This window comes from Vulpes vulpes, chromosome 10, assembly GCF_048418805.1.
Source record: "Vulpes vulpes isolate BD-2025 chromosome 10, VulVul3, whole genome shotgun sequence".
Classification (NCBI taxonomy): Eukaryota; Metazoa; Chordata; class Mammalia; order Carnivora; family Canidae; genus Vulpes; species Vulpes vulpes.
Genome location: NC_132789.1, coordinates 753,468 through 781,317, shown reverse-complemented (window position 1 = coordinate 781,317; position 27,850 = coordinate 753,468). Strand labels below are relative to the sequence as shown.

At 58.9% G+C, this 27,850-nt stretch overlaps 1 protein-coding gene across 1 annotated transcript in view; it reads right to left on the bottom strand.

Moving 5' to 3' along the window:
• GALNT9 (polypeptide N-acetylgalactosaminyltransferase 9) overlaps positions 1 to 27,850 on the bottom strand; it is a 76,168-nt gene that overhangs the window by 26,338 nt on the left and 21,980 nt on the right. The window contains exons 2-5 of the mRNA XM_025988237.2: positions 23,008 to 23,188; positions 9,031 to 9,197; positions 7,206 to 7,380; positions 3,198 to 3,395 (exon numbers count right to left, since the gene is read on the bottom strand). Coding sequence (XP_025844022.1) covers positions 3,198 to 3,395; positions 7,206 to 7,380; positions 9,031 to 9,197; positions 23,008 to 23,188 — 721 coding nt within the window. The remainder of the gene's footprint in view (positions 1 to 3,197; positions 3,396 to 7,205; positions 7,381 to 9,030; positions 9,198 to 23,007; positions 23,189 to 27,850) is intronic.

Here is a 27,850-nt window from a genome sequence, read left to right as displayed (position 1 = left end):
CCCCGTGGGAGAGGCCCCTCAGCCCGACCCGAAGGTCTCCCTTCCTGGAGGCTTGTCCTGGGCCCTCGTGCTTACTGGACGACACCCATGCCCACAAGGCCCCCACCACCCCCGGATGCACAGTGGGGCCCTGGGGACAGGAGCTCCAGCCTTGTGCACGGGCTCATGGCCATGGGATGCATGAGGTTCCGGTGCTGTGGCCTGTGCACACGCAGCCCTGCACGCTGCGCCCCGGTGCAGGAGGGGCCGCCAGCTGACATACTTTCTCCCCAGCGTCCAGGCCACATCATCCCTTCCATTCTTCCCTCTTTCTTCAGCTTCCGGGATAACGAACGGCACGGACGTTCCCTAATGTCAGTCTCCAACCGTCAGCCTCTCCCAGCGTGGCTTGCGATGTGGATGTGCAGGCCAGTCCTTCCCAAGGGCAGCAGCTCTTCCCACCAGGGATGTGGGGGTAAGAGCTCTCAGAGCACGTTCCAGGAACACCCGCGTGGACCTGCAGGGACCCAGCTCTGGGTACAGGGAGCAATCTGTCCAGTCAGGGTCACTTGTATGACCACCAAGGGCACCTTCTGCAGGGAGCTGGGCACAGTGTTTCATCTGAAGGGTCTGCTAAGCAGGCTGTGGTGAGAAGGCCTGTCCAGGCAGTGCCCTGGGGGCATCCTTGCAGTAAGGACAGAGACGAGGGGCAACGGGTCAAGGGTGCCCACCGGCTGGGCTCAGCCCTTCTTCCACCCCTGGGACCTGGCCAGAGCTTCCGTGTCCCCGGGTGTGCTCACCTTCTTTGAGTCTACACTCCGGACTGTGACTCCAGCCATTTGAGACCCCGGGGAGTAACCCCAGGGACTTGCTGAGCAAAGCCCCTGTCCCCCGGAGCGGCGAGGGCCCCTGTGACACCGGGTCTCCAAGATTAGTGACAGCTCAAAGTCAGTGTCCAGCACCCCCGAGAGCCGGTCATTTCCTCTAACCACGCCCCTCTGGGCAGTTCCAAGCACTGTGGCACACAGTGGGAGCGCGTCCCTGCCAGCCGCACTGGCCCAGCCCCACAGCCCTTAGTTTCACCTGTGTTGTTCCACGGATGATGGTTCGTCCCTTCTCTCTGGGACCTTGGTCTACCTGTCCACACCTGTAGGTCCTCTGGGGCGTTTCCATCACTGTTCCCAGTGCTGCTGCTGTGGGCATCCTCATGAGTCTGCATGGATGCAGGTGTGTACATCTTCCAGGCTGATGGCAGATGGGACAGCTCGCCACGTTGGATGTGGTTTACCTTGAGGAGAAACCGCCAAAGGTCTTGGGAAGTGGTTTTGCCAGTTCGTTCTGTGCCAGGCTCCTTGGGAGCTCCGACCACCCTGTGTTCTCAGCAGTGCCCGGTGCGGCCCTCCCAGTGGCCCAGGCACCTCCGGCGGTTGCGTTCCCTCCTGGCGGAGGCTGGCATTCCCGTGACACACTAGCCGTATCCGTCTCCTCTGGCCTCCGGTCTGTGTGGAGGCCTCACCTGTGTTTTACTTGCAGTTTTGCGTCAAGGTTTTCAAAAGCTCTCAGGGGGTGCTTGGAACGAGCAAAGTTTGAGACAAGACACGGCCTGGCCAGAAAATCCTGCTTCCCAGGCAGCCCAGGATGTCCAGAGGTCGCCAAAAATTTCAGGTGCTTCCCCTCAGGGTTTCTGACCTCAGTGACTCCTAAAATGGAAATGCTGGGCCTGGGTTCCTCCTAAGCGGGGCCAGCAGGCACATCTTGAATGAAGGAAAATAGCTTCAAGCTGCCACTCCTTGCTTGGACTGAGCCTGGGGACCTGCAGGTCAGCTTCTGGACATGGGTGGCTCTGTGCCCCGCTTCGACTGCCAAGGACCCCAGAGCTCCTACATCTCTCAGGAGCACTGGGGCCGTCTCCAAGGAAGTGGCTGCTGGGACTGCACCGGGCCCCCCGGGGGCTGCTGCGCCGGCTCCTGGGGGTCCTTGGTCTCACTGCTCAGGGCGGCCCTCTCTGCTGGCGGTGTTATTTTCCTCAAAATCAGTGAAGTGAAGGCTCTGGCCGTGCTATTCAGCCCTAGTGTCCACTAGCTTCACTGCTGGATATCCAGGCTGCTCTCTGCCAGCAGGGGTGGGTGCCTGGATGCCCCACCAGACCCTCCTGGGGGGAGAGAGCTTTCAAAGGCACAAGGACACATGGCGTCGGTCACTCCCAAGCACAGGACCTGTTTCAGCAGGACGTCGGCAGGAACATACCAGTTTGGACAGGGAGGGGGGCACTCCCAGCCCCTGAAATCTCAAGCCCCTGTGAGAGGCCCCCAGGATCAGCAGCTTTGCCTTGGGAGACGCCCCTGCGGCTGCGCACCCCTAGGGCCCAGTTACGAAGCCCAGGTTCCTAGGGCTCAGCGGACAAGGACGGGGCTGCTGAGCGTAGACTGGAGTCGATGATGGACATGGATCAGGTGGCGGAGGATCCGGGGGTGCTGGAGACCCACACCGGTTTAGACGTGGCCCCTTCTCAGCTCCACCTTGTGAGAGCTGGGCCTTCCCATCTCCCAAAATGTGTGGGATTTGTGTATTTTTTAAAAGATTTTATTTATTCATGGGAGACATAGGCAGAGGGAGATGCCGGCTCCGCGCAGGAAGCCCGATGGGGGACTTGATCCGTGGACTCCAGGATCACACCTGAGCTGAAGGCAGACACTCAACCACTGAGCCACCCAGGAGTCCTGGGTTTGTGTATTTTTAACTTGAAAAATATCTCTGTTTTCATGTTTAGGGGCCATTTTAAATAAATACCCGCATTTGAGGACAGCTCTGAGGTCTCTGTCTGCAGCCCTGTTGGCCTCACGGTCCCGCCACACATGCCTGTGGCTCCTGTGGGGCAGCTGCCCCGTCTGGGCTCTGGGTCCCTGTCCTGCTATCTCCCTCCTGCTCTTCTCTCTCTCTCTCTGGTCTCCCATCCTCTGTCCACAGCTGCTTCTCTATCACTGGCTCTTCCTTTCTGCTCCTTGGCCTGCATCTCCCCCTCCCGTCCCCCTTCACCTGTTCTCCAGTCAGGTCACACGCGTAGGCCAGACCCGCAATCCCATGCATCCCCCGCGGCCAGCGCAGTCCCTGCACCTGCCAAGCCGCCTTCCCTCACTGCCTGGCGCCTGCCCCTGCCCCCCAGCCCGCCGCACCTCATATCCCCTGCCCCCACCGCCTCCTGCCCAGGGCTGGCTCACCTGATGGGCGCTGCCTCGTCTCCACGGTCCAGCCAGTCCTGGGGCGGAATGATGTACATGCACCACAGGCCCCAGTTGTAGCCGTGGGCCGCGCTGGCGTACTGCTGCACTTCGAACGTGTCGTACTTGATGTTGTCGATGGCCGGCAGGACGATGCGCCGGCGGTCCTCCCGGATCCGCATGAGCGCGGGCTCAGCCCTGCAGAGGGCACGGGGCCTGTGAGGAGGGGCCTGGGTGCGGGACCTCCAGCCTGTGCCCCACGGAGGGGCCTGCCCCCCACAGGCAGGGTGACACCGGGGGGCCCTGCCTGCTGGCTGCAGTGCAAGGGTGTGGGCCCTGAAGCCCTGGGCCTGCAGGGCCGCAGACTGCCCTCCTCTTCCTGGGGCACCCCCTGCGGACCTGCTGAGCCTGCCACTGGCCTGCTTCACAGCTCGGCCACTCCCTCCTCCAAGTCCCACTCCCTACCCCTCCCGCCCTGCTCCCGTGGAAGGTACAGTCACTCACAAGCACTAATTTGAGGACCCGTTATGCGCCACACCCTGGTCTTACCAACTGGAACTTAAAAAAAAAAAAAAAAATCCATGCCTCACAGAGCTTATGGCCTGTTGGAAGGATAAGACCCACATAACAGTATGCAGTGGCCCTGACAGGGAGGGGAGCAGACGTTAACATATGAGGGAAAGGATGTTAGAAGGTATCAGGTGCCCTGTAGGAAAGAGAGCAAGGTAAGGGTGAGTTGGGGTTGCAGTTTTATTTTTTTTTTTATTTTTTTATAAAGAGAATCCTTATCTGTTTTAGAGATATACATTCAAAGATTTACAGATGAAATGAGAGGATGTCTGAGATTTTTTTTTTAATTTTTTTTTTTATTTATTTATAATAGTCACAGAGAGAGAGAGAGAGGCAGAGACACAGGCAGAGGGAGAAGCAGGCTCCATGCACCGGGAGCCTGACGTGGGATTCGATCCCGGGTCTCCAGGATCACGCCCTGGGCCAAAGGCAGGCGCCAAACCGCTGCGCCACCCAGGGATCCCAAGGGGTTGCAGTTTTAAATAGGGTGTTGATGGAGATTGCCCTGGGCAATGACCAGAGGAGGTGGGGCTGCTGGTGTCAGGGGGTGGGCGAGCATGTGGTCAGTGCTGCAGCCCTGGATGTGTGGCGAGAGTGGAGAAATGGGGGAGCGTATACGTGCTGAAGCCAGGGAGCAGGGGACCCAAGGACCGGCTCTTGGGCAACCTCTCTGGGCAGCAGCCTGAGTTGCAGAGTCTCTGTGGGGCGCAGGGGGGTCCCCAGGGAAGCAGGTGCAGCTTCGCCCTGGAGGTGTCCTGTCTCTGCAAGGACCTGCTACCCCCAGAAGCCGACCTGTGAGCTGGACTTCTGAGGTCATGGGCCACCCACTGCCCGGATGACCCGGGGCTAGAGCTGCAGTGATGACGGGCGGGGGTGAGGATGTCAGGTGTGGGATCAGGCAGGGCAGCCTGTGGGGGCGGGTCCTCTGGTCCCACCTGGCAACACCTGCCACGCGGCCTGTCCCTCTTCCCATCCTGCCGAGCCTCAGCCTGGTGTTTACCTGCCTTCCAGCTTCTCAAGGAGGATTAATTAATTACTGTCAGCGCAGTCCCTGTGGTGAGGAGCCCTCTCCCAACGCCTCATCTGCTAACGAGCCAGGATCCTTGTGGAGGTGGCTCTGGGAAGGGACAGCTATTTGCAGACAGATAACTGGGTTTTCAGTTGTTAAATTGAAGTTACACTGGTTTGAAATTGCATTTGAAGTGACAGACTCGTGGCTCTCCCAGACGGCTCCACATGCCCCAGGGAGCTTACGATCCGCAGAGGGAGGCAAGCTACCAAGTGTGGCTGTGCAGTGGGCAACCCACACAACACCATGGAGAGACCCTGGCAGGGACAGGTGGGGACCTCTAAGGAAGGATAGAAAGTGACCCACATAGTGGGACGAGGACGGCTGCCTCTCGAGGGCAGCAGAGCGGAGAGAAATGGGGGCTGGGACAGGAAGTCAAGCAGGAGAAACTCGCTGCCCTGTCAAACACACAGGGGGACGGCACCAACCCTTGTGACACATGTGTGGTCCTGGGGTGGCTGAGAGGCTCCCAGAGAAGGGAAGGGAAGGCTCCACCTGCCTAGGAGATGCCGAGGCTCTGCTGCAGCGGGCGGAGGACACCAGAGCCTCCCGGAGCAGCAGGGGACCCGGGAACCACGCACGGCGGGGTCCAGCCCACCAGCCCTCGGTCGGCATGACCACCGCCAACCCTCCTTCCCCATGGGCAGTATCCCAGGGAATGTCTCATGCTGGGCATCGCAGGGTCGAAAAAATATGCATTGGGAGACGTGATACAAACACCGTGAGTTTTAGTTTCTATTGAAATGGGGCAAGCCTGCCCCCGGAGCCCACTCTTCCCTGAGGCTCGGCGACGGTGCCATGGCCACCCCTGTTCACGGGAGACCCGCCCGCTGCACGTTTAACTCCGAGTCCTGGTCCGAGTCCAGGGGCAGAGCATCCTGGACTACGTGGGTGGCCCTAAATCCCATGAAAAGGACCTTCCTAAGGTCCTAAGGAGAGTGAGACACATGGTAGCGGACAGGGGGCTGTGTGAGGACAGAGCGCTGTGGCCACAGCCCAGGGCTGCCATGGGATCCACAGGCTGCAGGCAACAAGGAAGGACCCTCCCCAGGTGCCTCCAGGAGCTGTGGCTTGGCACACACTTGTGTCCCCTTCATGGACTTCGGGCCCCAGAACAGAGAGCGTAGCATCTGTTGCTCAGAGCTGTCTGGGTTGTGGCCATCGGTTCAGCAATCCGGGGACGCTGGTGTGCAGTTTCACCCCCCCCGCCCGCAGGCCACTCTCCATGTGTAGGCTCATTTGTCCAGAGCGTCCCCTCACCAGCCAGGCCACCTCAAACCAGGCTGTCCCCTGTGGCCCCGGTTTGCAATCCCGGGAAGTATGGGTGTGACCCCAAGGACCTGGAGCCAGGTGCCCTCAGGGGCTTCCCGGACGCCACACACATGCAGTCCTGGCAACAATCCCCCATCCCGGGCTCACTTCCAACATCCCATCTGAATACCAGGAGACAGCACGCCTCGCCCTCCCCTGCCTGCACCACGTGGGCAAGCCGGACGTGCTGCCGGGCCTCGTTCTCTAACCTAGCACGTTCCCGCAGGATTGTCGCCCCTGCCCTTCCCCTGGCCACGATATTTTTCTCTCTCATTTGCACGGGGCCTTGTGCACACAGGCTAGGGCACCCCCACACATGCAGCCATAGGAAGAGTTAAGGGTACAGCCAGCACCTTCCGGGAAGCCCTGAAGCACATCCTGCTATTCAGTCAAGATGTCCTTGGACTCCTGCTGTGAGGACATCAGTGCACCACCTGCTTAGGGACAGCGGGGCCTGGACCACCCCTGGTCCAACACCTCCTGGGGACCCAGCCCCCCTGTTGATGGTGGACAACTTGCCAGACAATTGACACCATTTTTACAGAAGGCACCCAGCCCTCCTGCTGGGGTGTGGGGTGCCTCTAGGTCATCCCACACACCTGCTCCTGAGTCACCTGCATACTTCCCGGCCCTGTTCCCCTGAAGGCGTCTCATTAGAGACCCACTTAGCCCCTGCACAGTGGACGAGAGGGCTCCACAAGACAGGAAATTGTTTCCAACAGGCGCCCAGTGGCTTGGGCTGCGAGCAGCTGACCAGGACCTGGGGGCGACACGGGCACACAAGTGCAGCAAAACTGTGTGTTCCCTGATCTGAGTCCACAAGGCCACACTTATTCTGTGCTATGACCTGTGGAACCGCTGGCCCATCTGATTCCCTTTGGGAGCAGGATGGGGGCACAGACCAGTCCTCACATGAAATGCCCCGAGGTCGGCGCCTTGCTAGCGGCCTTGGCCTGGTGAGCTAGGTGCCGGGAAGCCCCAGGCTCGTCTGCTGGCTGATGCAGGGAGTCCCCAGAGCCAGCCCCCCACCAGCTCTGCCCCTGGTGCCCCACTCTCACCAGCCCGTGCCGAACTCCACGTGGGCATCGAAGAATCCGACCACCGGGGCTGTGGCCACCTTCCAGCCCTGCAGCCGCGCCCGGATCAAGCCTTCCCGCCTGTTGTTGCGGACGATCTTCACCAGGCCTGGGTACCTCCTGTTAACATACTGGTCCAGGCTGGCCTTGAGCTCCACTGCAGGGGACACAGACATGCGTCAGCACAGCCATGCCCTGGGAGGGCCCCAAGGTTGCCCCAAGTTGGTGCGAGCAGGCTGGAGCACCACGTGCCCTGGGCCTGTTGAGGACGACCTGCCGTGGCCAGATGTGCTTCCAGGGGCCCGGGAGACCACGGAGCGACAAGATCTCACCCCATGAGGCTGGGTCTCCAGTGTTGGGGCAACAAACTAACCCCTACCCCACAGGACTGCGTGGACAGAGGCATGAGTCACAGACACGAGAACTCGGGACTGAGTTACTCCCGGTAAAGAGGAATGACGTCCACGGCGGATGAATGGGCACACACACGTGGTCCGTCCACACTGTGGGATACTCAGCCATGACCCCTGCTACACACACATGAACCCTGAGGACACACACCCTCTGAACCCACTTCTCTTGAGGCCCCATTAGGTGCCACATTCGCAGAGATGGAGGGTGGGATGGGGCTGTGGATGGGGCTCAGTGCTTCGTGGGGACAGACCTGCAGTTTGGGAAGATGGATAGTCCCAGAGACAGAGGGTGGGGACAGCTGCACACCAGCGTAAGTGTGCATCATGCCCCTGAGTCACACACTTATGTTTTAAATGGTCGATTTTAGGAGAATTTCAGGTCAGTAAATTATTACAAACTCGATGAAGGCACAGGTACAAACCCAGGACCTGCTTGAGGAGGCGCCCACAGGCCAAATGTGCACCCAAACGGGCAGCCACAGCAGATCAAGGCCGAGGGGGAAGAAGGTGGTTGTCTCTCCAGGCAGCTGGGCAGGGACTCCCCTCACCCTGCACTCAGACCCAGTGGCCGCCGCCCCTGGAAACCACCTTTCCCTGGGACCCAGGAAGGGCAGCCGGCCCTTCCCAAGAACTGCCTCCTGCCCTCATCCTGCCTTTCTAGGGAAGGTGGCCACCCAGTCCTCACTCCTTTCAGGGGTTCGGTTCAGGGCTCCACAGTATACACATCCACACCTGCCCTGGGTTGGACATGGCACCTCCTGAGGGCTTTGGACAATGCCCCAGATTCCCCTCCTCCGGGGTGCAGAGGAGACGCCACAGGGACCTCAGTCTGGGGGCCGTCCCTGGCAAGTTCAGGCTCTTGGCTCTGCTCGTGCCAGGCAGGCATGGGACGTGTGCCAGGGGGCCCAATGGGGCCCAGCTCCTCTCCAGCAGACCCTCTCCTCTGTCACTAGCAAGGAGTGAATGGTGTGAGCAGCATGTAGGGGAGCTCAGCCTGCCGGGGCTTTTCTGGATGACATCTATAAGGGATGAACATAGCCCCAAAATGCAAATCTACCCAGTACCACAGAACAGGACCTTATTTGGAACTACAGCCTCTATGGATATAGCCGGTTAAGGATCCTAAGATGAAATCCTGCTGGATTTAGGGTGGCCCTAATCCAACAACAGGTGTGCCATACAGGGGGGAGGCAACATGAAGACAAGGCAGAAATGGGAATGATGCACTACCGGCCAAGGCCCAAGGGTACCAGCCGTCCCCAGAGCCAGGAGAGGTGGGGAGGACTCTGGCTGGAGCCCACTGGAAGTGCGGCCAGCCCGACCCACCTCCAGGTCTCTGGCTCCCAGCTGCAGCACAGCTGTGCTCTCGAGGTGCCACACTGGCCCCTACTCACCACTGTCACTGTTGTCGTCCACCAGGATGACCTCCTTGAGCAGCCACGAGGGTGTGCGGTTGACCACACTGTGCACAGAGCGCAGGATGACGGACAGGGCCTCATTGACAAAGATGAACACCACAGAGATCTGGGGCAGGTCGGTGGCATGGGTCATCTGTCTGCACCTGTGGGAGACACAGTTGGCAGTCAGCAGGCAGCATGGGCGTCAGGCATGAGACATGCCGCTCAGCCGGCTCTGCTCTTATAAACAGAAGAGCAACAGCAGGGCCAAGGAGGATGCCCAGACTCCAAGATTCCGTCCGTCCGAAGCCGTGGGCTTGCATGCTCTGGGTCTCAGCCTACCGAGTCCGTGCTGGTTCAGGGAATGGCTGTCCAATCAGGTTGTAGCCTAGTGTGGCAACATCTATGGTGAACTGTGCACCCTGGGTGTTGCCCGAAACTGAAACCTGGGTGGCAGGTGATGGGCTACGGGGGGGCAGTGTGACAGTCAGCTGAGGGCTGCTGCCATGGATGTGAAGTCTGCAGGGACCGACTCATTGGGGCTGAAGGGACCAGCGTTGGCCAAATCTAAGGACTGAGGAGTACAAGAAGGGAATGTGCAGGTTTCCTGGGAGTCTTGTTGTGGGGGCTGCGTGAGGGGGCCAGGCGAGGGGGCCAGGTGAGGGGGCCCAGGCAAGGAAGGTCTGGTTCCTAGATGTAATTAAATGTTGCACTTTTGCTAACTAGCCTGTAGAAGGTACCGGGCTGTGGGCTGCTGATATAATAAAAATGGAGGGAATGAATTCACCAGGGGGCAAAGGGAATGAACAGGAACTTAGCAAATGTCAAAAATAAGGTGATGGAAAAGAGAGAAAACAGGAGTAATGGAAAAACAGAAATATACGTGGAAGGAGCCCAGTCAAGTACATTTGCTGCCACAATAAATATAAACACACCAAATCTCTCCTTAAGATGGCAGAGACCACTCACTCGGCCACACAGTCATTTTCACACGCTCTGCACACACTCTCGCCCACATTTTCACTCACACACTCACGTCCATGCCTCATGCTCTCACATGTTCACACTTACAACCCTGCTCTGAAGGACCATCTTCCCTCCTATGAAGTGAATGCAGTTGGGGTTTTGAACCTGAGCCATTGGTAGCTCCCCCCCAACTGCCCCAGGGCCAGGTGCTGCCCTAGAGCAGGTGGGAGATCACCAGTGAGCCTTCTTAGCTCACAGCTGGAGGGACACAGTTGTTCATCAACACCATGTGGATGTGGCCACAGGTGCACAGCCAGGGTGACTTCATCACTCAGAAAAATGCCATCTGACAAGAAGGCTACACTCCATTTTTCCTTGGAGGAGTAAGGTTGAAATGTGCCATTTTTATGAACTCTCACAATGTACAGAACAGAAAAAACAGTTGAGGACATAAACACATCTTGAGGACGACAGCAGGTGGTGGAAGCATCGGGAATGGAAGGATTGCGTAGGCTGATGGGCTGAACTCCCTGCACCTGCTCCCACCTGTTCACTGTCCTCCCTTGTGGTCTCCCTCTTATCTGCAATTTGGAGTCTCCCTGGAATGCAAGTGCCTGAGAGCAGGCTCCTTCACTACCATAGCCCAAGGGCACAGAGCTGGGCCTGCACACATAAGCTGCCTAGCACACATCTGTTAACAAAGGATGGACACTCACAGGCCCTAACACATGGGACATCCCCACTGTCTCAGCTTGCCTCATCCCAGGCATAGGGGATGCTGGGGCTGCTTTCTCTGCCTCCCCAAGGGACCTCTGAGGTAGCCACTGGGCCACCTGTGGCTGTCCTAAGGACTGGCTCTGTCTCCTGAGGTGGAGGAGGTATGTGCTGGGGGCGGGAAGCCCGAGGCCCACAGGGCAGAGGAGTGTCTGCCCCCATTGTGGTGCACAGACAAGAAGCAGTGGACACGGGCAGGGTGATTTCACAGAGGAAGGGGTGGAGACAGTGGGGCCATGGGTGGGGACCCTGGGGCCATCTTTAGACCAGGCAGCCAAGGAGGAGCCGTGACCAACCCGGCAGTGAGTCCAGTCCTGCCTTGTTCAGCTCAGCTGAGTAACAAACATCACAGAGAGCTCGGCCGAGACCACAGACATGTGCTCCTCCCAGTCTGGGGGCAGGGAGGCCAGATCCAGGTGCAGGGGGCCGGCTCCTCCCGGGGCCTCCCCTAGGTATGCAGACACTCTCTTCCCACTTTCCCACTGTGTCCTCAGTGCTGGTGCCTTGTGTGTGTCTGCACCCTGCTCTACTCTCCCGAGGGATTTGGTCATATGGGACAGATCTGGGTGACCCCACTTTGCCTGTCACCTCCAAGTCACATCCTGAGGTGTTGGGGGTTTGGGCTCCTACGTATGAACTAAGGGGACACAGTTCAGCCTGGAACAGACCCAAAGGATAGGGAGGAGCCAGCCACGTGGAGAACCAGGGGACAAGGAGCCTGCAGATGGGGTGCACTGGGCATAATGAGAAGCAGACTGTACTGGTGTGACAGGCTGTGCTGGCGTGACAGGATGTGGAGGGCACCATGACCCTGCCTCGGTGGACGCCCAGCACCCTCTCCAGTCTCCGCAATGTAGACATGCGTTGCCTGCTGCCTCCCCTGCAGCTCTGGCCATGAGTCTCAGGGATTCATTACGGTATGGCCCTGAATGAGGCAGCAGCTGGACACTAGAGCCCCGCTCCTCGGGCTTCTTGGCCTTTCCTAGCTGGCAGTTGGGGCAGAGGACCCTACTGGGCCCTGCGAGGTGCCTGATCTCAAGACTTTCCACGTGATGTAGAGGTTCCTGCCAGGCCACCTGTTCTCCACCCTAGGTGTCCATGGCAGCCACTCACCTTGGAGACCTGCCACCTTTATTGGATGGAAAATGCTTTCTGCAAGCTCACGCCCCTGCTGGTCCCTGACAGACACAGCTCCCGGGCTGCCAGGTACTCCGGGGAGAGCACAGGGCTCCCAGGCAAGCTGGGGGGCAGAACCTTCCAGACAAACTGCCCACTGTCCACCCTGCAGGTCCATCAGACAATGTGAGCAATGAGGGGGACTGGCAGGCTTGCCTCTGTGAGCAGCGCAGGGGTGCTGTGACTTCCGGCCATTGGGCAGGACCCAGGGCCTCTTCTCTCCCTGCCCCTTCCTGGGCTGAGAAATGTTCCAGGACAGGTAGGGGAAGCACCCTCGTGTCTCCTCGGTGCTGATTGTGGGGTGCTCTGATTGGCTTACCCTTGGATCACGTCATTTCCTGAGTCCAGGAGTCAGGAAGGGTTTCAGCAGGAGCACAGCCGAGGTGGGGAAGGTGCTCAGAGGGAGGATGGGGAGGTGGACACGATGGTGCTCCCCGACACCCTGGCCCACACTGCGTGGTTCCTAAGGAGAAAGGCGGAGGGAAGATCTGCACGAGGTCTCTGCAGACACCATCCCCTCCCCAGGCCGACTCGCTGTGGTCCTGACTAAGGCTCTAGGCTCTTCAGGCAGCTATCCCTCAGGCAGACACCAGAACACCAGGTCCAGGGTCTTCTTTGGGCTGGGAGTCCATCCTGTTGGTCTCTGATGGAGGCAACCAAGAACGAGGTGCGCTGGGGGGTCATGGTCAATGTGTGAGGAGCAGGTGCACAGGGCCAGAGTCAGATGGGGTCTCTGCCCAAACGTGGGAGGGGGGAACCAACGAGAGAGCAGGAGCAGTCCCAGAGGCCGGGGCCGATGCTGTGACTGACCTGTGCCCCAGGGGCTCTGGAATGAAGCCATCTGTATGGAACACGCAGGACAGGCAGGACCCAGGTGGGAGTCCACGGGAAGCCCATGTCGATGCCACCACTCCCTGGGCCCGGAAGATGCGCCCCTAAGTTTCCAACCAACAAAGCAGGCAGGTCTCTCCAGGTGAGCTCTCCACAGCCTGGACACACATGTTGCTGGGTCAGGTCAGTGCCCTGAATCACTTAAGCCCCATCTATTTAATGAGCGTAGTTCTGAGTCCCGGGTTACATGGAGGACCCTCTGTGCCGTGGCACTCACAGGATGACCTCTCCCTCTTCCCATCTCTGCCTTAGAAACCACCATCTGGAAGAGATTCTTCCCACGAAGCAGTATTGCTTCTTGAGATTCTTCTCACTCAGTTCTTCCAACAAGAGTGAGTCCCATTCGGGGACTAGAAAATTGACAGGTCACATCTGTGAAAGGATCTGGTGCCATCCAGACAGTCTTGGTAAAAATGGTGCATCTCGTGTGCTCACGATGATTGTAAAACACAGGATAGATTCGTGTAGAGCTTGACAAGTACTGACACTTGTGACTTTGGACGTGATGGAAACTAAGCTCCAGCTCCAGTGCCTGGGCTGCCCCCATCCTGAGCCCAGTAATACCCATGTGTATCTGGGCACAGCCTGTAGGGACAGCCTGGTAGAGGGACACAGCAGGGGGAACCGCCTGGGGAGCGCAGGAGTGATGCACACAAAGCAGATGCCGATTTCTGCGTGAAATTTTGGAGATGTGGTTTGGGGCAGCTGGAGGCTGGGGTGTTAGCAGCCAGGCCCTGCCGCCTCATCGCTGTGCCAAGCATGGGGTCATCATCCACAAGCCTATCTGAGCCAGCAGCTCTGGTTCCATCACAGGAGGCAGGGAAGGAGGGAAAGGTCATGCCCTCCCCACCAGGCACAGGTTCCCCCTGTCCACATATGTCCCACTGGCCAGATCGTGACCTCTTGGCCACAGCCACGACCCCCTGTGAGGGATGCAGGAAATGCAGCCTTCATATGGGCTTGGGCTCACCTGAATTTGGGGTTCTATTAAGGAGGAAGAAAGGGAGAAAAGATGGGAGGGCAAGCCTAGGGACTGATGGGGTGGCACCACTGCCCAGGACCCTGTCACCCATGGGAACGGTGGGCTCCATGCTTAAGGTTTCCTGAGGAGATAAGCCTCCCGCACAGCACGGGAAGACCAGGCTGGCTCGGGGCCTCCTTCACATCTTCATACGGGCATGTTCTTGCTTTAGCAGGGCCAGGCGTGCCATGCTCCCCAAGGGAGCCCCGCTCATGGTAAAGAATCGGGGACATCAATGCCACTGACAAGACCCTGTCTGCCCTCACCTGCCCCCCCAGTGCTTCCAGGGTGGCGTGCAGCTATGTCCGCCCATTGCAGCACCCCCTCAAGGCGTGGAAGCTGGACCCTTGTCACAGAGGGAGACACTGGCCCCACAAGGACCACAGGCAGGATGCTGTGGGCCTGATCACCGTCCAGGGTCTTGCGTGGGCAGCGGCAAGGGGGCGTGCAGACAGTCCTGGGCTTAGGCACCCCCGTCCACAGCCACACGGTTCCACGGGCCAATCCTGCAGGCCCCATAGGGCCGAGTGCAGCTGCCCACCTGCTGCGAGACATTTAAATTCGTGCTTCTGAGAGGACGGGGCCTTTTCCAGGCACACGTCCCAGTCAGGGTGATGCCGCCCGGCTCCCTACCCTGGGAACACGGGCAGCTCACAAGCCGGTGTTGGAACCAGCACAGCGGGTGTGCATAGCTCATCTGGCCTAACACACATCTGCATTAAAATGACTTCTCTCCTCAGAACACGCTCCCCTCCCCCACTAGAGCACATGTGTTAATAACGGCCAGGCCAGGCGGAGAGGGTCGTTGTCAGGTGAGGCTGGACACTAACAGAGAGAGAAAAACCTGGCCCCGCTGGAGAGCAGGAACGTCACCACCAACTGGGCCTCTTGGCCCGCTTGTGTCGCCTCCTTCCCCCCTCCTCCGCGGACAGGCCAGGCCCCGAGAGTGGGGTTGGCAGGGCCGCACGTCACCCGAGGCAGGCGGCCCTCACACCCAGCTCTTCCACCGGAGCGCTGAGCTCCCCGTGCCGCTGAGCTGTGGCTGCTTCCAGGACTGCTCGGCCCCTGCCGCGGCTGGGGGACCACGCCCCACCCGGCCCTCTGGCTCCCCACACCCCTGGCCCATCTCTTGTTCCAGCTTAAGCCAGTTTGATGGATGTTCTGCCTCTTGGGGTTGGAGGGGTCCTGATCCGGAGTGGGCGCTGGACGGAGCATGGTGCAGGGGCGCGCTCTCCTGAGCTCAGGGTGCAGCGGGAGGACCCCATCTGGCCAGGCGCTGAGCTGCTCCCTCAGCAGACGGGTCACAGAGGAGCCAGAAGGCTCAGGGAGTCTCTGCCCTCAGGAGCTTGGGGCCTCTTGGCACAGGGTTTCGTCCTAACCCTGCCCTCCGCCAGGATGCTGAGGATCCCAGCTCGGGGCCTCAGCTCCATGGGGCAGGGAGAGGAACACCCGCCAACCCATCAGCTGAATCCTCAGCCAGCCCCAGGGTGTCCCCACAACCCTGAGAGGCCAGAGACCGAGCAAATCAAATACCACAAGTGCCTGAGAGGAGCAGATGAGCATCCTTGCCTCTCACAGCTTACAGGTGGCAGAAGGGCAGATGGCCCAGGACACACGCGGAGGTTTCTGCGGGGCTTTCTGGGAAAGCGTCCTCTGTTCTTGAGGTGAGAGGAGATGCAGGACCATATTTGTTCTAGCCCTTCAGGACGGTGTGAGGATGTGAGGAAGCTTCAGCAGCCACGTTGTGACCATGAGGATAGACATGGCGGAGCAGAGACCTGGGGAGAGCTGGGCTCCCTGTCGCCGTCAGCTGCTGCCAGTTGAAGGACTCTGGACGCTGAGGGCGGACTTCTGGTTCTGTGAGGTCGGGAATCCCATCCTCGCACAGCCACTCACAGCTGGGTGGTTGGGTTTTTCATTTGACGTGCTGTCCCTCTGTTTAGGGGGACCCCACTCATCTCTGGAGTGTCATCAGCCCATGTACCCCAAACACTGTCACACGTGGCCTGAAATAGGTGCCCTGGCCACCAGGCTTCCTGAAGAGGTCACAGCAGGTCACACCCCTGTGCTCCTCTGCCCGGACCCCCCCACCACACCACCTCCCAGCCTCGGAGCATGGCGAGGTGCGGCCAGGTGTGTCTGAGCAGTCATGAAGAGCAGGAAGCCTTGGTGTTTGTGTGCTGGGCCTTTGTTTTTGGAGCCCTGAGGTACCAGAGAGGCAACCCGACTGCCACATGTAGGTCCCCCCAGGTGGACAGCCGGCGGTTGGCATCCACGCGCAACAACCCACAGAGGGTGCCAGCCATGCCCCTGCCCCCGCCACTAAGCCTCCAGCTGAGTCCACAAGGTCCTGCTCAGAGAGGCCACCCCTGGCACCGCATCCGAGTTCCTGCCTCCATCCGATAACAACTGGTGTCACTGTAGCTGGCAGTGCGGGAATTTGCTAAGCAGACAGGCACCGGGCGCACAGTGGGTGCTTCCTGCAGATGCACTGGGTGCCTGCATGTGTCCCGTCAGACGGCTGCGCTTTGTGCGACGGGGGCTCTGGCTTAGACTTCACGTCCCCTCCCAGCGCCAGAGAAGCGGGAAATCCTCAACCACAGGGATGCCTCTAAGAGGATTTATAAACCCGCAGAGGAGCAGGGGTGGTTTGAGGCTCTGGAAAGCCTATTCCAAGGTCTTGGTTAGGACGTGTGGCAGGCACGTCACGACTGGCCTCACAGGAAATGGGGCCAGGGCAGACACTAATGAAAATTTATGGGGATGCCCTCTGTGCATCAGGGGCAGGATGCAGGGGAGGAAGTGGCAGCACAACCCTCAGGGGAGCGGCGAGTTTCACCTCCTGACCACGGGACGCACATCCATCTCCTGCCAGCGCCCGGGGCCAGGGAGGCTGCCCTTCGGAAGCCACGATCGATGTCTCTGGAAACAGCTGCCTGTGGGTTCTTGGAAGTGTGTCACCCAGGGAGCGTGTCTGCTCCGTGTGACTGCTGTCTGGGGGCGGCACCTGCCTGCTATGTGTCACACACTCCCACACTCATGGGAACACAGACACGGGTACACAGACTGGGGACACAAAGGAAACACGGAACTAGACTCCCCAAGCTGAGGCCAGCCATCCGTCCAGGCAACTGGCGGCAAAATCTCCCAGAAACACGTGTATGTCCACACATGTGCACGCACACGTGCCCAGCACACACATAAGCCACACACCACACACGTGCACACACATACACGTGCATGCACCCACAACAAACACACATGCACATCACACAACACAGGTGCATGTGTGCACACACAATACACACGTGCACACACTAATGCCTGCATGCACATTCACTTGCACGTGCACGGGTGCACAGCTCAGACACACGAACACACAACTACACGCACACACACAACACAGACGTCGTAGTTTCATTAATGTGCCCACACAGCGTAACATGTGCACACACACAGCATCTCACATAGAGACCCAGGAATACAGAGACAGACGGATGGCCCAGGAAGGACACGAATGGCTCATATTTATTCGAGGTGACGGCCTGAAGATCGAAGGGAGCACACATACCCCGGATTCACTGTTGCACAGACCTGCATGGGTGAAGCAGCTGCAGCTGACTTGCACTCCTGCTCCAGCCATCCCTGCCTGTCTTCACAGAGACAAGGCCACAGGCCGAGACGCAGCCCCTGTCCCTAGCCATGTATGCAGTCCACCCTCAGACCTCAGAGCAAAGGCTTGCAGAGCCGCACACAAACACCTGCATGTCAGGAACAGGGCACTGGGGTGTGCGGAGGTCCCCCTACACCCCACCTCATTCAGACCACATGAGACAGTCACAGGGGTTGCAGGGTCACTGCTCCACACGCTGACAAGCCCAGCCGCCACCTGGCAGGCTAGAGGAGTGAGCAGGCTGCAGGAGTGGCCAAGGCCTCCAGGAATCCCTGGACCATCAAGAGTGTCACTACTCTGGTGGCCTGTGACCTCCAGCCCCTCCAGTCTCTCTCTCAGATATCACTGACCCACCGGGGTCCTAACCTGCCAGGGTCCAGCTCAGTGTGGAGGTCTTCTGTTGGCTGTCTCCCTGCAGCCCTGTGGGGCCTCTGAGGGTGGACACTGGCAGGCAAAGGGGCATTGAGGCCCCAGGAGGTTTTACAGCCAGCCCTTGCCCCTGACAGGCTCCAGAGCCCCCATCCCAACAAACCCCCAGCTGCAAGGGGGCCGAGGGGCAGGCAGCCTCCGCTCTCCCCATTTGGCTGCAGCAAGGTCAAGCTACCCCTACCCAGGCTCACGGGGGTCCCCTGCCCTCCTCACAGGTGCCTCCTTTCTGGGCTCAGCCTGAGGGCTCCAGGGCAGGCAAAGGGAAGGGTGTCACCTGCTAGAACTGACCACCCAGGCAGGATATCGCTTGGACTGTGGTTCTGTGATCCCTGGTGAGTAAAGAAACCAGGAGTCTTTCCCTGCAAATAAGCCCCATATCACACTGCGCGCTTTCACGATGCCACCCTGGTTCTCCCATCTCCTTGTCTGAGACACTTGCCTCTTCCGACAGACCCTACACACGGCAGCCATCAGAGGAGCCAGGCCCAGCGTGGGGTGATGGACTCCAGCTCCTCTCGCATACCATCCACTCAGTCTGAGCTATTGGAGCCGATGGCCAAGATGTTCATGGCACAGACGGTTAATATGCACGAAGGCTCTGCAAACACGTAGCAGAGAAGACATCACTGCACACCATGGAGGCCCGGCCACCCGTTTTTATGATCCTGTTTAGCTTCGATTTGCCAGTCTCCCTCTTATCATCCCATGGGCCAGGCTTAATAATCAAGATGTTATACGCTTTGTGGCATAATCAAAGCTGCTGCTTAATTAGAAAAGCTTCCTACCTCCAGACAAAGGGAGATCAATAATGTATCTAATGGGAGGAAGCAAGCGGGGACCTTGGTTTGGAGCAGACTGAATGGTCGGTTGGGGCAGGCGCACCTGCGCACACATGCAAACACGGACGCGTACGCACAGGTCCACATGCACACCTGAGCTTCTAGGGGCCGCCCCTGTCAGAACCCAACACAAGGCCACTTCTCATTGGATGGGGCGGCTCCACGGCCGTTTAGAGAATCAATCTAAAAGCTTAAGATGGGCTTAGACTGAACGTACATTTACGTACTCAGTTAGTCACCCGTTGATATTTGCTCAGGGCCTACTAAGCGCCAGTGCGGCTGTGAATGTGTGGCCGCAGGGAAGGCTCCACAAACACCACTAGCATCACAAACACAAGTCAACATTCCATAGTAGCCCACCCCGGCCTTCCTCCTGCGGGCTCCACAGCCACGTGACTACCTCCAGCGAGGTCCCTATCATGGCAGCTGTGACCTGATTTCCCATCACGGCTCCTGGAAGGCCTCAGTGGGTGGTTCTGGGCCTGGGACTGTGTGTGGGCCGTCGTCACCGGGGCTCCAGCAGCTGGCCCCTGGCCGGCATGTCTCTCTCCACATGCTCTCAGGCCTGTCCGTGGGGTGCTCTGACCCGGCACTTGTGGGCTTCCTCCCACCATCCCACCATGGCAGCTTCAGAACAGGCCAATTGCTTACACGACAGCTAATGGGCCACTGCCAGCTCTGGGCCGGGCAGGGTGGATGCCCTGGGAGCTCCTTTGCTTCACTTCTCCCCTCCTCTACTGGACGACCAGCCACAAAAGCCCATGCAGCCCCGAGGGGAGGGACGGAGAGTCTACCCCTTGAGGCAGATCCGGGCCTGGTCTGCAGGCTGCACTGGGCACACACCCATCTCAAGTATGCCCCAGGGCAACGGCCAGGCACCCGCCTGCAGATCGGCACTAGGGCATGGGTCTCCCTAGGACTCGGGGTGCATGTTCAAAGTCAAGTTGACACGAGGGCTGTCACCACATGGCTAAGCCCCAGGATGCCATGCGCCGGGGGCAGCAAGTCCAGAGAGGCCCAGGGGCCTGCAGGACAGCTATGGCTCGGAAGGGCTTCTTGCTGGTTCTCGTCTGTTATCCGAAGGCATGTGGGGTGCGGGGTCTGGGTGCGGCATAGCCTTCAGGCCTCCCAGTTTCTTCGGGGAAAGAAATGGATATAAATAACCATGTCAGAGGACGGAACCCATGTTCTCCGTCTGGGGAGGCAAAAGCTCCCCAAAGCTGTGCCTCTTCTAGTCGATGTCTGTAGGTCAGATTTCTCTCAATCAAGACCTGTTGTCAACGTCTGCCTTGATGTCTCCTGTAGCCTGAGGCTGACGGGAACTGATGGCTCCTGTCAGGGTTTACTCTGGCCCAGGAGCCTTCCTCAGGAGGGAGCCTCTGCCCTGCCAGGGAGGGGGGGTGGGTCGCAGTCCTCAGAGGGAGAGCCAGAGGAGGCCGGGCCCCAGGCGAACCCCAGCACTTGGAGATGCCGGAGGGGGTGCTCCGAGGACTCAGTGTGCAGTGAGGACCGGACCGAGTTGGGAGAGCCCTTCAGGAAGAAGGAGACACAACCCAAACTGCTTAAGCAGATTTAAAAATATGCACCTGCGTGCGTGTGTGTGTGTGTGTGTGTGCGTGTGTGTACACACCGACTGATGACGGAACCTGGAGGACTTTCCATTCATCTACTTTACTGCATATATAGCAGCTGGATCCAGGTGCTCCTACTAGGGCACTGGAACCGGATTCCTCTCCCCCCCCCCACCCCGGCTCTGCCACACCCTGCACTGGATTTGTCCTTGGGTTCCACAGCTGGGCTGTGGGAACTCCAAGCTTTCCCCTCATACAGGTAACATGGTGTAGCTCCCCAGGTTCCCATCACCGCAGTTTTACTTTGGCTTAACAGCCTGATCCCCGCCCCCGGACCTTGCGTACCTCTAAGACGCACTGATTGGACAGGCCCAGACCAAGTGACAGCCCTGAGCCAGTGGCTGTGGCGGGTGGACATGATGCCCTAATTGCCTTAATCCTGAGTCATGTGACCTGCCCTGCTCAGGACTGGGAAGCTTCCACGGGTTCCCATGGGGGAAGGGGGGCTGGCACCCAAAGAAAGAGAACCAGATTCCAGGAGGGAGACAACAGGCTCTACCACGCATTTTCATGTCTGTTCTACAAACGCGCGCTCTGCCGCTGGAAGTGCATACGCAGCAGGACGGCCGGGAGAGCCCTGCCCTCAGCCCAGGGCTGGCATGGTTGGCCAGTGAGAGGACCAGTGCCCTTAGCCCATGGGCTGGAGGTCATCACCTCCCCTATAACCACTGCTGTCAGATGAGGATGGAGATGCCAACAGGGACAGGCTTCCAGTGCATCGCTGGTGGCTGGAAGTCCCCCTGGGCTCACAGTGACACAGTGTGGGAGGTGGGCACCTCTGTGCACAGGAAGGGGTTAACAAAGCACGTCTGGCTGGTCCAGGGGCAGCTGGAAATTCCCACCTACTCTCCCTCTTGCCCCCTCAACCCTGCCTTATGCTGTCTCCTCCATGGTGTTATTCTGTCCTTTAACAAACCACACTGGGAGTAACACAGTGTGCCCAGCGCTGTGAGTCCCTTCAGTGGGTTACTAAGCCTGGAGGAGGTCTAGGGGGTCTCTGCAAGGCACCACGGGGCCCAGAAGCCCAGAGCCAAGAAAGGCACACAGATCCAGCAGCCGAGTGGACCTCATTTAGGTCCATCTCCAAAGGCCAGGTACACCGGGGAGCGCTCGGAAACTGCCACGCACACTCATGCACGTGCACACACATGCACATGCGTTCACACTCGCCCATGCTCACACACACGCACACACACACACACACGCACCCTTAGCGCACAAACTGGGCACATCCCAAACCTGAGCCTCTCAAGCCTGCATCCGTGACTTTGTCATATCCACACATCACCTGCATTATTCACTTAGCGTGTTTCTTCAAATTGGCCTGTATCATACCTAACCGTATTTCTCACTCAAAAAAAAAAAGAATCTTTATTCCATACGACAAAAGGAAAGCCAGCATCATTTGTGCTGAATTGATGGTACCCACGAAAATAAAGCAGAGTTCTCACATGTGGCATGTGCTGAGGCCACAAGAGTGTGCGCTCCAGGTCTGCATGCAGAGAGGGGGATTGCTCTGGAAGGAATAGGAGACCAGTGTCCTCTCACCTGCAGCTCCGTGGTACCCAGAAGACAGGCCACACCCACTGTCTGTTCCCAAAGCACCAGGTGAAGGGAACCCCCAAGGCAGCCGGCGGGCTCACCCAGGAGACCACCCAGGGCACCCCACCCCTCAGCACAGGGAGTCAGCAGTGAGTCCTACTGCCCGGCCTGGAGGGGCATCCTTGGAGGAGCTGTGCCATCACCTGCACTTGTGCCGCACCCCCGTGCCTGCACCCATGGTGCACCTGCTCAGGCTGTCTTCTCCCCCGCTGCACTCCCACACTGCTCGGGCTCCCAGGACCAGTCCCCACAGTCTCTAAAACAACTCTACTCTCCACATAGCCTTGTCCTTGTGGTTTGCTCTAGGACTGCCCTCCCCCGTGCCCTCACCCCGCTTCCAGCCAGTACTGCCCTCCACCACTGAAAGCACCTGTGGTGGCAGGATGCAGGGTCCTTGCTGCCTGCTGCTTGTGCAGATGGAGCCACTGGGAGGAGTGCAGCCAGATCCTGGCCCAGCAAACTTGCCTTTCCTTTCCAGGGCCCAGGTGCCAGCAGGAGGGACTTTATTCGAGTAATCATGTCCGCTTAACATGGCATTTTGTTCAGATTTCATCCCCACCGAGGTACCTAATGAGCTTCCAAACAGGATGCAGTACTCACAGAGCAGGACTCGGTCCTAAGAGGCCACAGGGCAAGGCCACAGCCAGCGGTAGATTGGGGATGGGAGGCGCGGGGGTTTGTTTCCAGGCAGACAGCTTTAGATGGGGGCGTGGGGGCGTGGGAGGAGGCAAGCCCCAGGGTCCCAGCGTGCTTCCCTGGGCTCCTCACGTTGAGTGGCGGCTAGGCACAGCCCAGTCTCCTGGAGCGGCTCTTGCCGGCGTGGACAGGATTCCCGTGACCCACCACAAGCATGGACACCAGAGGGCAGGGTGGTCTCAGGTGTGGCAGACACCTGTCTGTGTACCTGCCAATGCTCCAGGAGCCCACAGCACATGGGCCGTGGTGGTGCCTTCGGGGCCGGCGCATACTCACTTTTTTGGCCTGTAGTCCGGGATGGTCCTGTCCAGGGAGATGCGACCGCTGAGCTGTGCATTGTACCCGTATTCCTCGTACTTGCTCTCTGTCTCCAGGCTGTCCTCGCGCAGGGTGGCCGCCATGCCGCCCTGGCCCAGGCCCCCTGGTCCCTCCACCAGGCCGATGGGCTTGGCGAGGCCTGGAGGGGAAACGGGAAAGGAGGACGGTCAGGCAGGCCTACCCAGCCTGCCCCCGCCTCTGTGGGCAGCCACTTTCTTTCAGGCCCAACTCTGGGAATTCAAGGAAAGTCTATTAATTAAAATTTGTTTTCAGTAAGTTAATCTTAAAAATGCAACATAGTTGCCCACGTGCTCACCGACCCTTGATGTTGTGGGAATTTCTGATGTCATGGCACACACAGTGGACATAGTGGTGCTGCAGGGTCCTGCGCCCAAGGGCAGAGAGGGACGTAGGTCACCTGGAGACCAGGCAGGAGAGGTGGCCTCTGGGGGGCGGGCAATGGGGCCACCAGGGATGTGGGCACATGGGCTGCCAGGGAGGGCCGGGCCTGGGGCTTTTTCTTCTGGAACATTCTTCCAAGTAGTCATTTGTGACAGAGAAGAATGCAGCTCGGACAGAGGGAGTGGGCACCTGGGCAGGGTCACCGTGGGGACGGTACCCTGACTCTCTCAGGTGGAGACAGGTGACCCTGGGGCATGTTGGCTCTGGGCGGGGCACCCCAGGGCACTGTAGGTCAAGCCACAGAAAGGCGGGATGGGGCCCAGGAGGGGACCCGGAGGGCTGCCCGTAGTAGTGGGTGAGCAAGCCTCAGCCTAAGTGCCTGCCATCAGAGTCACAGCACAGGGCATGCAGGCAGGGCTCTTCTCTGTGCCACCCGCCCCTTCGGAATAAAAGCAGGAGGCCATGCACTGAGGGGTGCAAACCATGACCCTGCAGCAGCTGCCACCCTCCCGCCCACATGTCCCCCCCCCCCCCAGGACATCATCCCCAGAAGCCCCCTGGGCCCTCCAGCCTCGCAGAGCTGTGTCTTGCCCCAGGTTCTGCAGGCACCTTCCCACTGCCTGCACTGCTGCCCGGCTTACAGCCCTGCGGGAGGGGAGCCCCGGGTGCCTGGACCTCAGAGCTTTCTGGAAGGTTCCATCTTGAACCGGCAGACCTATGTTGGTGTTTATGTCAGATCAGAGGATACGCATTGTATGTAAAATTGAAAAGCTACATGATACATAAATCACTTCTGCTTCTTATTTTAATATAGCAAAAATACATCTAATCATGTTATTTTTAAATGTCTGTGCTATGCTGCATTTTCCACTTTGAAAAACCTGTAAATAGCTGTCTTTCAAAGGCAGATGTGTCCCCAAACCTGAGGGGACAGCAAGGTTGCTAATGATGGCCGGGGGGGGGGCCCCCCAGGGGGCTCTGCTGCCCAGGGTGGGGGGGGGGTGTGCCCAGAGGGGGTTGGGGCCCTGGGGGTGGAGGACCCAGGGGGCAGGGGGTTGTCCTGGGACCAGACAGGTGGGTTCTGGAGGGGGTGGGGCCTGAGAGTGGGGGAGGCGGGGGGCTGAGGGCCTGGTGGGGGGACCCCGCAGGGGGGTGGGTCAGGAAGGGGGGAGACTCCTGGGCAGCAGGAGAGGGAGGGTCCCAGGCTGTGTGGGGTCAGGCCCTGAGACCCACTGGCTGCTCCACATCAATTTTTCGCTTGTCAAAGTGAGACACACTCATGTCAGAAATTCCAAACCCTGCAGAAACCTCTGACAAGGAAGCGTTGGCGTGTCCTGTGCAAGCCCCGCTCTGCCAGGGCATCCCCCTCTGGTTGGAGCCAGTTCGCAGTGTCCCTGCACCCACTGTCATTTCGGGGTCTGCCTCTGGCTCTGTGATGAGGGCGCTCCCCTGGCGAGTCCCGGGGGCCTGAGGCTTCCCTGGCCGCCCGCCCCGCCCGCTCCCTCCGCTCTTCCCAGTGTGCGTCTATTCCCAGGTTACCTTTGTGACCTCAGAGGGACACTGGCTCTATTTCTGGAAGTGTCACTTTAAACAGCCTCCGTGCACTCCCTAGCGGATTAAAGGAAAAGTCGGGATTCTACCGGGACTTTTGTTCGAAGGCACGCGTGCCATTTAGAGCTCTATTTTGTCATACAGCCGTGGGAACGTACACGCATCGGCTAGAGGTCTGCTGCACAATGTTGCGCCTAGTTAGCAACACTTAAAATTCCGTCACGAAGGGAGGTGGCACGGTGTTCTTACAACAAAAAATTCAAAAATAACATATTGAACTGCCCCCCAAAGGACAGAAATAGCTATGTCACTGCCTCTACATTGTCAAAGTCACTTAGAACAGCCCATTTTGCCCTACAGTCGCAACCCAGCTTCCCACAGCTGGTCTGGGGGTTGGCTCGAAAATGAGCAGCAAGTCCACCTTCACCAACCCCTGCACCTGGACATGTCGCTGGCTGTGGGGTGACCACTGGGGAGCCACGGAAGCCCCGCGGCCCAGCCTGACCGCACTCACACCCCTCCATGGAATGTCAAGGCAGCCTCACCTGCTCTTCCAGACACTATTAACTTCCCAAAATTACATGCACTTTGGTTGGCTCTAGGCTTGGATCTTTTTTTTTTAAACCATTTTTTTAAATTTTTTATTCATTTATGATAGTCACAGAGAGAGAGAGACAGGCAGAGACACAGGCAGAGGGAGAAGCAGGCTCCATGCACCGGGGGGAGCCCGACATGGGATTCGATCCCGGGTCTCCAGGATCGCGCCCTGGGCCAAAGGCAGGCGCCAAACCGCTGCACCACCCAGGGATCCCTCTAGGCTTGGATCTTGACCTGCTGTACCCTCCGGGGTAAAGAGGTAAGGATGATACGTAACAATATTCCTGGAGCTCAGCCTTTAGACACAGGACCACAGCCAGCAGTCCCCATTTCCCCGGGCCCCGGATAAGAGCCGTTTGCTTGGAGGAGCCAGCCCATTCCAAGGGGAAGGATGGCAGGAAGCCTGTGACACAGGACAGTGCACGACGCCAGCATTCCCCCAAATCCGTGAAATTTGCCCAAGGGTATTTCCTCGTTTTGGGTGCTTTTACAGCAAGTGAAAGACAGATGTCCTCGCCAGGAGGGAGCCCCCTAAATACGGCTGTGGAGACCCAAGTGTTCCCAGGGCTCCACTGGCGTTGGTGGACCCTGGGAGCCGGAGGCTGAGGACTGGGCTGACACCTGGTCCCGATGGAGCCTTGCAGCTGGTCCTGAGTGCCTGGGGGCCAGGCCTTAACCCCAGACTGCGGGTTTCTGGGAGATGGAGTCACAGGGCCCCTCATCAGCTCTTAGAGACGTTCCATAGATTCTCCTTGGTGGTAATCGTGCTATAAAGGCCCTGAGTGTAGGATCAGGGAACACATGGGGTTGGGTTCCCGTGAGGCCCCAGTCCCACATTTTCACCAACTGCCCAGTATGTAACCTGGTTAACACCGCCTCGCTGAACACATTCTGCTGACTTGTTAGCCCACAGCATGTAGCTGAGGAGCCACGGAAACTCTCGTGGCACCAGCGGTTCTCCCCATGCCCCAACCCTGAGTCCTTCCACTGCAGGCCCGGGGCGGTCAACACAGCGAAATCACCCACAAAAGCACAACCACGTGAAAAAGAGGTGTGGACAGACCTGGAACGGAACACTTGCTCACGGTGGGAATGCTGAGGCCCGGCCGCACCTCGTCCACCCCAGGCCAGTCTCCGACTTCCTGCTGCACCGCCTGCACCCTTCAACCACCCCAAAGACCAGCAAGTGCTGATTTGGGTACAAAGAAACCCAGTAAGCAGGCAGATGGGCCAATGCAGAATCCCTGACCTGAATGAAGGATAGCAACCGTGGAACGTGGGCAGCGTCTGGGCTCAGCAGCTGCACCCTGGGACCCCACACCTGGGCCTTGGAGACAGGGCTCCATAGAGGAACAGCATCCCACAGATGGCAGTTCTCAAATTCGGGCCAGCATCCTGAGGCCTGGTTGGAACAGGCTTTAGGGGCCCACATGGAACATCAGGTTCACAGGTACTGGGTAGATGGAATGCTGGCGTCCCCAGGAAGTTTCCAGGGGTGCTGATGCTGCCTGGGGGACCCCACCTTGGCATGGAGCAGGGACTCTGGGCTTTCTGTGGGCGCCAGCCCTGTGCTGCCCGTCCCCGCAGGGCCTTTGTTTGGAACCCACCTCTGGTCCCAGGTAAGGTTCTGGGCTGGCCACTTCTGGGCCTTGCCCTGTGCCCTCTGACCCTGCCCACTTGGTGTTCCCTGACCTCTGAGCGGCTGCAGCGGCCCTGAGAGGCTGGCCCTGGCGGGAACGGCAGGGGGAGTGGTCAGAGCCATCAGCTCTATTACAGCTCCACCAATTAAAAACCCATGGACCTGATTTAGTTTTTACGGGGTCGTGCACATTAGTGGGGTCATTTCGGGGGCTTCTAGGACTCATCGTCCCTCTTCCCACTGTTGGTTCATGTTCTCTCACATAGAGTTCCTTCTAAAGAGGCAGGATTGCTTGATCCCTGGGTAATGAGGGCAAATGGAACCAGAAGAAACTTAGAAAGATTGAAGGTGGTCTGGCCGTTCCTGGGCGTCCAAGGCCTGAGCTCCATGGAACCCATGCCAAGGCCCCTGGGGTCGACGCCGACACCCACAGAACTGGCTTCTTGCCCTCATATGTCCTGAAGTCCTGGCTTCTCCAGCGGGGCCTGGTGCCAGGGTGCAGGTGTGGGTTGGTGTCTCTGTTCCTGCTGCTGCCCTCAGGGGCTCATCCCATCAGTCAGGCCACCAAACAGGAGATAGGCCGGCTCTGTGGCCTTGTGCATGGAACCGTGG